Below are 12,125 nucleotides of genomic sequence, written 5' to 3'. Positions count from 1 at the left end.
TCATCACGAGGAAAGCACAGTGTTTTAGAGCAGGCAGGGGCAATCCAGTCAATTCTCTCCCTTGGCAGATAGGCAGTGAAGTCGCGGAGTACTCAGGCTTGGCCAAGACCTCACACGGGTAGTTACTGGCAGAGAGGCCATGAAGCCAGGACTATTTCCACTGTCCCACATGGCCTGTCTGAGTGCCACCACTATGAAGAATGTCAGTGATGATCTTCACTGTCGCCTTTGGCTGGCTTCTCGATTTGTTTCCTATGCATTACTTCATGTGATGAGTCCAGTAAGGCACAAGCCATAAGATGTACCCATTTGACTGATGGGAAAACTGAGAATTGATGGAAGGAAACTAACCTGTTCAAGATCACAGTGGAAGTTTGTGGACCAGAATCTAGGTCTCAGAATAGTTTATTCAAGTCATATTCCTTTCCCCAGCCTTCTCTTATCTGCCTCCGCTCCACTTATTTGGGCCTCTCGATGGAAGGGGCTGCTGGTGGGCAGAGAGGAGTGAGAGTTGTCACACCTGATCCACTCACCACCTCCTCCCCACATGGCTGGACAGCAGTCCAAGGGAGGTGGGTTAGAGCAGCACCAAGCGGCCTAGAACCTATGGCATTTTGAGTGCATGCGAAGCCAGCAAACTTGGCTGTTGAGCCACTATTCAAGTGGAATATTATGTAGCCATTAAAAGCAGTGCTTGTGAAAACAGCATAGCAGAATGTGAAAATGTCTGTGACATTAATGTAAAATAGGAAATAGAGAATGTAAAAAGTATACACATATTGTGTTTACAGCTCCACTCCCCCCCCAAAAAACAACAAATAAATGAACAAAAATATGACTGCATTTCACTCACATGATCACAGAGGGATGGACTCCTATGAGGTTTTTTTTCCTTTGATTTATTTTCTAAACTTTCCAGAATGTGATTCTATCATCTCCATGAAACAACATAGATACAATTTGTTAAGGCTTCAAGATAATCTAAGAAAAAATGCAAAACGTGCCCTCACCTTGGGGCTCAAAGCCTCAGGAAGGGGACACCTATTATTTCTGTGGAAATCAGGGTACAGACTCCACCTCCCTGGAGTTCCTCCAGCAAGCCAGCCAGGCCTGCTGTGAGACGGCATCTAAGGGTGAAAGGACTCTCCACCCTGGGTTCCAATGCCCTGTTCATTTCCCACTCTGGAGAGTTTCTGGTCCACCATGCACCCTCCCTGTCTCTCAAAGTCCCCTTTTGGGACGTGCAAGGCTCAGGGTTGGGGGTCTAGACCCCCTCGAAGCTTGGCGGACCATTAGCTGGAAAGATCCTTTTCCACTGTGGACAAAGAGCCTAGCATTCAGAATCGGTCCCACCAGCTATGGCGGGAAAGCAGGTATTCCTTTCTCATTCTTGCCTTGGTCTTGATGAGGCTCCTTGCCGTATGCAGGCCATGGCAGGCAGTGCAGGGGGCCATAGTCGAGTGTCCAATCACCTAGGTTCCCCTTCTGGCTTAGCCATTTACTAGCTAGTCAGGAAGGGTGGCAAAGGCTTTCACCACTCTTGGCCTCAGCTTCCTCCTGTGATTCCCAATTAACTCCTCATGGGCTGTGCCAAGGAGGAAATAAGATAATGGAAGAGAGAGCTTCGAATTGCGAAAAACCCCCTCTTTGCAGACAGGACCAATCTTGAGATCAGAGCCCCCGTCCTTGTCCTCAGTCCCTACTCCCTGCCCTCTTCTCTCCCAATACGCTACTGGGTCGGGCTCCCTCCCGTTCCCCCTGCTCCCATGTGTAGGGATGGCCTTTTGCAAAGTAGTGGAGGCAAAACTCCTGGTACTTGCCCACTTTGGGGTCTGTCTTTTCAAGAAAGGCAAAGTTTGATAAAACTTGTTCCAACTCAGATTTCGGGATACTGATTGGTACAACTCCGGAGGAGTTCATATTGTAAGAAAGCTTGCTCAAGGGGTGACCTAAGCCAGTAAAGACACATGTGAATAACCTCATAAGGGTTTCAGGCATGAACAGAGAGTCTCGGGGGGACAAGTCATGTGAGTATGAGGAATTTTTATTGTTGAAGTTCATTTCCTACCCCAACCAGGAATCTGTATGTAAAGGACTAGAAGTCTCAACTCCCAGACGTTGCCACAATCCCTTTCCATCTGCCATTCTGGCGTCTGAAGTTCTATGTGCTTATCTGTACACTAAACTCAATTCTCACCAAAATGGACTGTTCCTCCCATGTTCCCCATTTGTCTTCATGGTCTTCTATTCTCCAAAGCACCCCAAAGACCTCCTGCCCCTCAGCCCCTTCCACATAGACTCAATCCTGCTTACTCCACCTTACAGTAAACTCCCTGATGTGAGCCTTCTTCTCCTCCCTACCCCCCAAGCCTGTCCCACCTCCTCCCTGACCTCAGCCCGTAGCCCCATCCCTCTGTCATCAGCTGCAGAATAAACTGTTTAAACAGCCCTCTCCCCTCAGAGCTCCCAAAGGCCAAAGGAGCCAGTCCAAACTCTTCCAGAGGCCTTCAGAAACTGGCTTCAAAACCTCTTCAAGCCTTTTCTCCCACATTCTCCAGACCTCGTGCTGCTTAACTCCTGGAGTTGTGCTCTGAGGAGAGCCATTCAAAGACAGGACAATGATCCCGGTGCTCCCTGTAGGCCTGCACATGTGCCCCCGCCCCGCCATCGACACACACTCCTCCCTCCTGCTACGCACTTTCTGTTCTTGCCAAATCAGCAGAGCCACTGGCCTTGGCCAAAATCACTCATTCGCTCCACCTGGGGTGCTCTCTCCTCTTCCTCCTCCTCCCTCCTGTATACACACTACCCTTTGAGGCACATTGCAAACCCGCCTCTGCAGCAAGCTCACCTCTGACCTTATTTGATCCTCTGGCTAGCAAACACCTACAGTTGTGAAGGGAAAGGGCAACTGTCTAGCACATCCTAGGCACCTGCCGCGTGCCAGGTATCTTGTAACAGCTTAGACATAGCCTATCAGGCAGGTTTCACGGCACTCATCAGTCATTGTTCAGAGGATGCTCAAAGCAGTGGCCTAAGATCACCCTTCCAGGTCAAGACTGGGCTAGGACTCAAACCCTGGACTGCTCCAGGCTCTTTTATCTCACCAGTCAGGACGTTCTGCCATTCGTGTGGACATTTTGGCCCAGAACATCTTAGACAGTATCTGGTTTTCTAAGCATACTTCCCTCAACCTCAGCATAAGCCCCAGGAGGGAGGCACTCAGGTCTCCATTTCTTCTGTATCCCCCTTAGCGCAGTGTTTGGCCCCAAGTAAGTATTCAATGAACACTCATTAACTAAATGAACAAACAAGTGAGTGGGTGAATGAATGAACAACTAAACACATGAAGTACAGGCATTGCATGTGGTTTGGCTATGGGGTTATAAGGGTTTGCTTTTGGTTCTTAAATCATCCTGAAAATCTGAGTCTTTCCAAGATAAGCCCTCCCCTTTCCCCCAATTCTCTTGGAAATATATTGGTTTATCTGTAGCTAAACCATACCAGAAACTAATAAATACTAATTCACATTCATACAATGTTAAGCCGGGAATTTTTACAAAGCTGTTTAGATCCATAGAGAAACTAAGGCACAAGTGTCTTGCAGATTTGTGTGACAGTTTTGGAGTAGGATTGAGGGAACCAAAGTCACACCCTGAATCAGAGTCAAGGACCTGTTGTCTCCTGCCCTTTGCTTCAGAAAAGGGGTCCCTGCTGCCCTTGGATCCAGCACAGAACTGTTGCTTCCGTAGCCTAGAAAACCATTAAATCATCTAATGTGCTACTGCAGGATACTTATTTAAAGATGGGAAGGACAGGGTGGGGCAGGAGGTGAGAAAACTGCAAAAGGAAGATGAGTGGCCCAGGCCCTGTCATTTGCATATTAGGGCCTCAACACTCTTGGTGGTCTTTTCCCTAAATTTGAGTAACTAATAGTATTTGCTGGTTTGCGGAAAATTATTATTAAAGAAAACTCATTAACTTAGTGGGTCTTTCTGATGCTAGTTTCAAGAGAGAAGTTCTCTTGTTCAGAAAGAAGAGCTGTGTTCCATCTTATTACAAAGCCTATGACACAGGATTCACTGAACTGATGGGGTTTCCAAAATCCTGAAGTCAAGGTGCTAAAACAGATATGTGTCAGGTGGTTGAGAGAATAAATATAAAGAACAATGGCCTTGTAGTTCCTGAATCGTCCAGTCACAGGGAAAGTCTCCTTAATATGTAAGTGTTTAGTTCAGACAATCTGGGTCAAACATTAAATACACTGCATACATTGCTAAAACATGATTTCCCGTTAACCCACAGCTTGCTATATTATTACTAGGTTATTAACCATCCTCAAAATGTATTCTCAAACAATTCTGACATACTTAACAAAAATTTAGAAAAATGAAATCTTGGAATTGGTTAAGATTGATCTAATGAGCCACTGTTCTCCAGGGCAAATATGAGAGTGATCACTCAATTCAGGGTAGTTTTATTATTGTTGAGGTTGGATTGGAGGCTTTCTAAGTCTCCTGTAAATGAAAATTTAAAAAGAAGAAAACGAAACAAACAAAATCTTCAGAGGACTAGCCTTGTAAACCTGTATCTCTCCTCTTGCACAAACTACAGCAGAGCCTCCACTGGGAACATCCATGTGTGTCCATGTGTCACAGTAAATCAGCTCAGCTTTCCCATCCAGGCTGGGAAGAGCACGAGAACAAAGAGGACCAGAGCAGAGAGGGCAGCCATGGGGGGAGAGGAGAGCTGCATGAAGCCACAAGGAAGGCAAGGAAGCGCTGTGGTTAGGCAGGGGTGCACCCGCCAGCGAGGAGCAGGGTGAGCCGGGGAGTCAGTCAGCCCAGGGGAGCAAGGACAAGGCGCATCGGCCAAAAGAGGAGCAGCTCCAAAATGATGACCCTTTGAAAGAACCAGGAATTTCTTTAATCAACTCATTTCCTCAGTGTCTAAAATGCCTCATTTAGCAAGGCTTGTTCTGGGCTGAAATTGAATAGGTGTAATTGACAAATGGCTGAATTTGGGTTCCACTCTGGGAAAAAAAATACCTCTCCACTGGCTTCTCCAGTGTAATTATGGAAAAAAAAAAGATATTTTAAGGGTTCTTTTTCCAACTCAATTTGGGGTTAGGTCCTGACTTTACTCCTGATTTCCCCTTCCCCCTTCCCCACCTCAACACACACACTTAGACAATGGCTGAGATCTTAGCTGTCTTTCTCTTAAGAGAGGCCCTAGGGCCGTAGATGAAGCAGCTGTCAGGAAACTAGGCTATAATCAGCTTTAACTGGCTCACAGCCTGCAGAGGGCACAGACCCTCTTATTCCTACAGGTCTGCTGCTGGCCCTGGATAGGGGTGGGAGTGGTCTGAGTCAGTTTCTGTTTCAAACATCTTCCTTATCCAGGATCTCAATGCAAAACTTATATTGCAAGTCCTAAAAATTTAAATATGCACATAGAAGAGGGTACTTTAAAATTCCAGATCATGGCTTCAGCTACATGTAACATGTCACCCCCAGCATGATTTATAAGGACAGTAAATCAATGAGACAGCAAACAGAAAAGTTAAAACACAACTCAAAATGGGTTTTTAGGCGAGTCTGAAATGCTACAAGATTGCTAGTTAAGAACAGTATCCCTTTTCTCAACCTAAGTGTTATATCCCCTTCTCTTCACCAGCATCATAAACCCAGTGCCCATGTATCTTGAAAACTAAGATGAAATGTGGAAGCTACTGAGTACACAGGCGGCCAAAGGTAGGGGTTCTCTCTAGGCAGGTGAACTGTTTCAGTGTAACAGGACAACTGGCCCCTCCTATCGCTCCAGACATCTATTGTGAAAAGATATGGACTAAATGAGATTAAAGTCACCATATCTGTACCACAAAAAAAAAAAAAAGTAAAGTAAAAAGAAAAGGCATTCACTCAAATCTTACAATGGGAGGTGGGAGTGGTGGGTGGGTGAGGGTGGGGATAGAAAAGCAAGGGGGGAAAATCTAAACAGCAGGATACGACAATAAATGGGAAAACAGCAAGAGAAAAAGCACACTAGGTTAATATAGGAAAACTAGTTCTTTATTGAGAGATTGTATATTAGTATTAGTGGATTCTGTGTGTAACAATGTCGTCATGCACACGATACAAAAAAAAAGGCTGGGCCCACCATGCTTCGGAAGGGCAACAGAACAAAAGCAGCGTACAATGAGCAGATGGCCCGGGCTACACGACCACAGTACGTTTCAGCAGGGTAACATCTCTAACCGAGCGCTGTACATTGTCAACTGGGGGATGTAAAAAAATACAGATCATGCTTTAGTTTTAGTACAAGAAAAGGTGAAAAAGATACACAACCAAAAGGATATTTGATACAGAAAAAATTACCCACAAAATAAGAACAGGAAGTAATTCAGCACAGCAGAACACGCTACCCCTGTTTAATGGAAAACCATTTTGCTGGGATTCTTTTTTCTTTTCTTTTCTTTTCTGTTCTTTTTTCTCTTTCTTTTCAGATTGCCAAATGGCAGTCTGGGGAGGCTATTTGGGACTTTATTTTGGAAGGGCCCTCAAAGTAGGGGCCTTATTCTTTTATTATTGCTGCTGTTTTGTTTCAGTTTTCAAGCAGGTCTGGCTGGCGAGCAGCAGAAGGGAGCCGGCTGTTAAAGGGGCAGCTCTGAGGGCCAGGGCGGATGTCCAAAGATGCTCTTGACATTGTACAATTAAACAATTAAGACGCTATGGCCATGGCTCCCACTTAAGCCAGGGACCTTGGTGCACCAAGTTTTCAGAGGCTATGGGATAGCAGCAACTGTCATTTCATCAAAGATTTTTTTAATACATATGTTTAACATTTTTTGCCTCCAACTAAGTGCAATCCTCAGTTATGCCTGGGTGCTGCCAAGAAGCTAACTGATAGTCACCCAGATAATTGAAAAATGAGGTGCTGCAGCCTCTAAGCCAAGGCAAAAGGAATCCACTTAACAGGGATTTACAGTGCAATGTACTCGGCTAAACAAGATGAAGATACAAAAATGGTTATTTCTCTACATCTATTCTGAAATGGCCTACATCCTACACTACTACAATGGAAACTAAAAAGAACAGATTTAAGCTGGCAAACTCTCTAATAGTTTTACAAGAAGATTGTGGTTTAGGACCTTGTTGAGTTAAGCATTAGTATCCTCTATCGGAAGGTCATGAACTCTTATCACATTCTGCTAAATTTTACCCACAGACCAACTCACCCCTCAGCCCTTGAATTTCCTGTGGGCATGTTTGCCGTGAAAGTAAACTTTAACTGATGGGCAGAATTTGTGTTGTTGGATTTTTTTTGTGGGGGGGGTGAGGGAGAAGGTAGTATTAAAAATAAAATTTAAAGGCAGCTGAGCAATTTGAATTTCAAAACATGGAATCAGCATCCTGCAATGGTATTTAGAGATTGGTGGTATTAATGAGGATGGTAATGATTTAATCAGGATAATTATACTTTCAGGCTCAACATCCTTCTTAATCATTTTTGAATTTCTGCCTAGTGTAATGTTCCACACCCGTTTTAAGAGGAAATGCCAAGTAATAAGAGATAATTGTGTATTGAGAGAGGGGGTGGCATTTCAAGGAGATCGCATCCAGCCCCCCTTTCTTCCTCACACACCCACTCCCCCTCACCCCCATGGCTAGGCTGGCCTGAGATAGGGGATACTGCCGCTTAAATAGCAATGCCTTCCTCAGATGGAGACAGGAAATGGTTAAGAGGGTGTCACAATACAGCTAAATGCGGAGGCAGAAGGGTCACAGCGCACACAGCAGCGAGTTGACCATTCACTGAGCTACACAATGAAGAAAAAAAAAGATTTGATAAATGCAGAATGTCATCATTCTATCATCACACAAAAAACTGCGGTTCAAACAGGCCTAAGGGGGCCAAGCTTGCCTTTTAGGTTCTGGGGAGAGGCGTGGGGCTGGGGACAGCTGGGCTGGATAAAATAGGGCTGGGCTTTCCTTTTCTTGCCCAATCGGGCCCCTGGGGCGCACTAAAGCGCTGGCCCTGCGACCCCACCCCCCACCCCGACTTGGTAGAGGAGCCCTGGTCGGCCAAGGGAAGACATCATTCTGTGTATGAGGGAGTGGGGAGAGGGGGAGGAGGGCCTGAGCCAGCAGGGATTTAAGCAGACGTGGAGTGGGAGAGGATAGAAGAAACATTTCCAAGACGAGAAATGTGAGTCCAGAGGCAGAATACAAAAAAGAAAAAAAATGAATCTAAATGCATCTCGGATTTGCTTGGGAGGTGGGAAATTTTTATTAAAAGAAAATGAAAGAAATGTGGAGTGGAGGTGGGGAGAAGAGGGGAAAATCAAGCTATTGTTGTAGCAGAATGTGAGGGAGAGGGGATGTGGGGAAAGGGGACCGTGCAAACACACCCCATTTATCACAGTTAAAAACAAAGCCCGCGCCGGCCCGCTGCTTTGTCAACCGCTGCCCGGGGCAAAGGCCTGGCGTGGGGGCAGCTTCCCACCTCATCCTCACACACAGCACAACACCCAAGGGCCGGACGCCCCGCTCCAGCCGGGCCCAAGGGGGGCACAGCAGCGCAGGTCTGACTCTCCGAGGCGCGCGCGCACACTCGCACACATGCACACACACATACAGACACACACACACACACACGCGCGCCCAAGCATCTTGAACCCGTGTATGCAACTGTCATACAAAGACAGTTGCGGGGGGCGGGGTGAGCAGGGCAATAGCACAAGGGCGATGCACAAAAAGGGTTAAAGACGAAAAAAGGATGGGATGGAAAATCGTGAAAGTGCCCACGAGAGGGTGGGGGCTGGGGCATGGGATAGGGCAGAGACCCAGGTCCCAGCTAGCCAGCCATCGGTACTAATGACCAAAAAATGAAGAAATACAAAACACACATAACACAAAACACACATATACCTCAAAAAAAGCAAACCACAGAAAACCAAGCATGCTCTCGCGCGCGCGCTCACACACACACACACACACACACACACACACACACACACGGTCATGTATCTTTCTCCTTTCGATCATACAGGGCATTTTAGGGGAAGGGGCTGTGATTTGGGGGAACCACGTCCGCCGCAAAAAATAAAAAATGGGGCTGGGGAGGAAGGGACCCAAATTCGCCAAACCCTAACTTCACTACAAAAGCTCCCACGAGGGCGGCCGCCCCCACCCTCGGGGGTCCCCCTAAAAGGGGGTGGGGGGAAGCCACCGCTCGCCCTGCGTCCTCGCGGTTGTGCCCTGAGCCCCCGGCCGCCCGCGGCGCCCGCCCCCGCCCCGGTGCCTGCGGCGATCCACGCTCCGAAGCAGACCCCGAAAGGAAAAAGCGATACCTCTGTTTCGCACAGAGCCAAACACTGGAAGCACGAGATAGCCGACGTGGACCAGGACCATCCTGGCTCCTCGCGCGGCGGCGGCGGCGGCGGCGGCGGCTGCGCGCGGGCCCTTTGTGGCGCGGCTCCGGGGCGCGGGCGCGGGCGGCGGCGGGGCTGCGGGAGCCGCCGGGGCGGGAGGCGGAGCGCGGGGCGCGGGCGGCGGTGGGGCGGCGGCTGGCGGGGAGACAGATGGCCCATGGAAAGGCTCCCTTCCCGGCCCCTCTCGACATTCAAAGGCGCTGGGGCCGCAGCTGCCGCCACACAAAGGCGCGCGCAGCCAATGGGAGCGGAGCGCAGCGCGGCGCGGCCTCGCCGGAACCGCGGGGGACAGCGGGGACCGCGGGCGCGCGGGTGGCGGAGGGAGGGAGGGGTGACGGCTGGAAGGGGGCCGGCGGCCAATCGCCGCGGCCCGCTGCGGGGCGCGAGGGAGGGGTCAGCCCCACGAGAAGCGTGGAGCCCAGCGCGGGTCCCTGGCCGCCCGCGGGCTGGAGAGCGCGCGCGTGAAGCGCCCCTGAACAGACATGGGCGGCGTGAACACGGAACGTGCACACATGGAGAGGGACGTGCACTCAGACATGTGGAGGTGCGTTCCTTAGTGCAGAGAGACGGGCACGAGCGCCCTTAGTGCACACGACCCTGAGGTCCCTGCACACCGCGCACGGGTCACTCGGGGACGTGCGCTCGGAGGCTGGCGCACGTGTAGAGCCTGACTGCGAGCACAAGGGAAGCTGGAATGTGAACAAGCAGCCGCAAACAGGACCCAGGCACTGTCACACAGACATGCACACACCAAACGCCTTGTTAACGCAGGACACGTGCCAAGAACGCATTCTCAGAGACACACAGAGGGAACACACGATGCGGACACAGGTAAGACATGCACACTCCCCAGGCTCTCTGCCTGGCGCACCGCGTCGTTGCTCTTGGAGAGCACAAAGCTCACAATAATTATTTGCTGAATTGAAATTCACTCATTCACTGAGGTCTTTGCCAACAGTCTACACAGAGACACACTGCCCAGAAAACCCAGGGCCACTCATCTACCTTTTGCCCTGATCTGAGACAGGTACACCCAGCTATGTGCACAGACACGCCCACTTCCACAGCCAGCAGGCGGATATGTAACATCAGGCTCTGCGGCTCCTGCAAATTCACACGTGGAGGCGCAGCCGCCGTGTCACATGTGCCCTGTGACAGTCCAGCTGGGGACAAGCAAGACCCAATCAAAGAGCCTTCACCGCAAGCTTTGTTGCCAGGAGGACGACTGAGGCGGTGTTCTTGCATGCTCAGCTGACCTGTGAAAACTCCCAAGGCAACCCTACGCCTGCAATCAGGCTCACAGTTCACACACTAAGGCCAGAGAATGCTTCAGGGGTCCACCCACGGGCAGAAAGACAGAGGACATTCCCTACATTGGGACTTGTCTTCAAAGCCCAGTGGTTTCTTTCTTTAATGAGTCTGATAAATAGGAGATGGTAAAAATCACAGTATGTGGAGCTGGAAAGAATCTAATCCAACCCCAACCTGCCCTCACCTTGGAAAAGGAGGGTCATTCATTTAATCTATGCTGTGTTGAGCAAGGGCATAGGGAGGTGATCCAGATCTGCCCAAGATCCCAACTCTTGGAGGCCAGAGAGGGCCTCAGAGATGCCAACGGGCAATCACCGTAGAGCTTGTTCCATGCAGAAATGGGCAGCACGGGAAGCTGGGCAAACGGGGAGCCTTGGAGGGGCACCCAGCCCAGTGGGTGGCAAGGGGAGGAGTTGAGGCTGACTCCGGGAAAGTGACTTCTAAGGCTTTTGAGACTTGAAGAATAAAGAATGGGAGAAGTGAGGTAAGACAATGGACAAGACAGCAAAGGGAAAACCACAGCCTGGCTTTACCCAGACAGCTACCATATTCCCAGTGGGAAGGGCAGAACCCAGGGTTCACCATTCTCTCTCCCACAAGCACGTGGATCTCTCAGGCCTGAGCTCTCTTTCCCACCCTAAACTCTGGCTGCCCCCAGAGAACTCAGGGATGAAGATGGCCAGAGGCAAGTCTCCCAACAGCAGTCCAAGTCTCACCCTGGGCAATTTTTTTCAACCCACTTCTACCACCAGCTCTTTCCTTTTTTCATTATCTGATAAATAAACACAATGCCACTACTAATTGAAATCTGAAAAAAATGAAAGGATTTTAACAAACACCTAACTACTAGAAGTTTTTCCTGTTCTATTTCAGGCTTGGACAATATGCATATATATCAGAATTGTCATCATAATCTACATATTTTTCATCCTGCTTTTTAAAGTTAACATTTTATCAGAAACATTTTCCTGTCCTTTTACGTAGCCATTGTAATTATCATTTCAAATGCTTTTATATATTCCAACTAGTGAATGTGTCATGATACTACTTAATCATACCTTATTCTAGGGCATTTAATTTGCTCCCAGTGTTCCATTATTACAGATCATACAATAAACTTCATGCATATGGCATCTCATTTTGGTTGAACTATAAACGTAGAATAAACTTCTAGGATTGACATTCACGGATTGACAAATACGGAAAACTATGGCTCTTGCCACAAATTGCTTTATAAAAAGATAAAACTCATTGTCAGTACTATCAGCAGTATGTACATGGTATGCCAATTTCTCTGTGCAACCTTGCTAGTTTTGGGTGGGCATTCTTTTTTAAAAATCTTACTTTGTACCAGAACAGCTCGCAAAAGCTTATGATTACC

General features: G+C 48.5%; 1 protein-coding gene across 2 annotated transcripts in view; it reads right to left on the bottom strand.

Annotated features, from left to right (window-relative positions):
- ARK2C (arkadia (RNF111) C-terminal like ring finger ubiquitin ligase 2C) overlaps positions 1–9,955 on the bottom strand; it is a 129,559-nt gene extending 119,604 nt beyond the window's left edge. The window contains exon 1 of one of the 2 annotated variants that reach the window (XM_055368151.2): positions 9,353–9,955. In XM_055368151.2, the coding sequence (XP_055224126.1) occupies positions 9,353–9,413 (61 nt within the window). In that variant the 5' untranslated portion in view covers positions 9,414–9,955. The remainder of the gene's footprint in view (positions 1–9,352) is intronic. The other variant, XM_031003775.3, reaches the window with a different exon arrangement.
- Positions 9,956–12,125: the final 2,170 nt, after the last annotated feature.

Source organism: Gorilla gorilla, chromosome 17 (genome assembly GCF_029281585.2).
Source record: "Gorilla gorilla gorilla isolate KB3781 chromosome 17, NHGRI_mGorGor1-v2.1_pri, whole genome shotgun sequence".
Classification (NCBI taxonomy): domain Eukaryota; kingdom Metazoa; phylum Chordata; class Mammalia; order Primates; family Hominidae; genus Gorilla; species Gorilla gorilla.
Note: the sequence above shows the minus strand (reverse complement) of the source record. Positions and strands in the feature narration are given on the sequence as shown.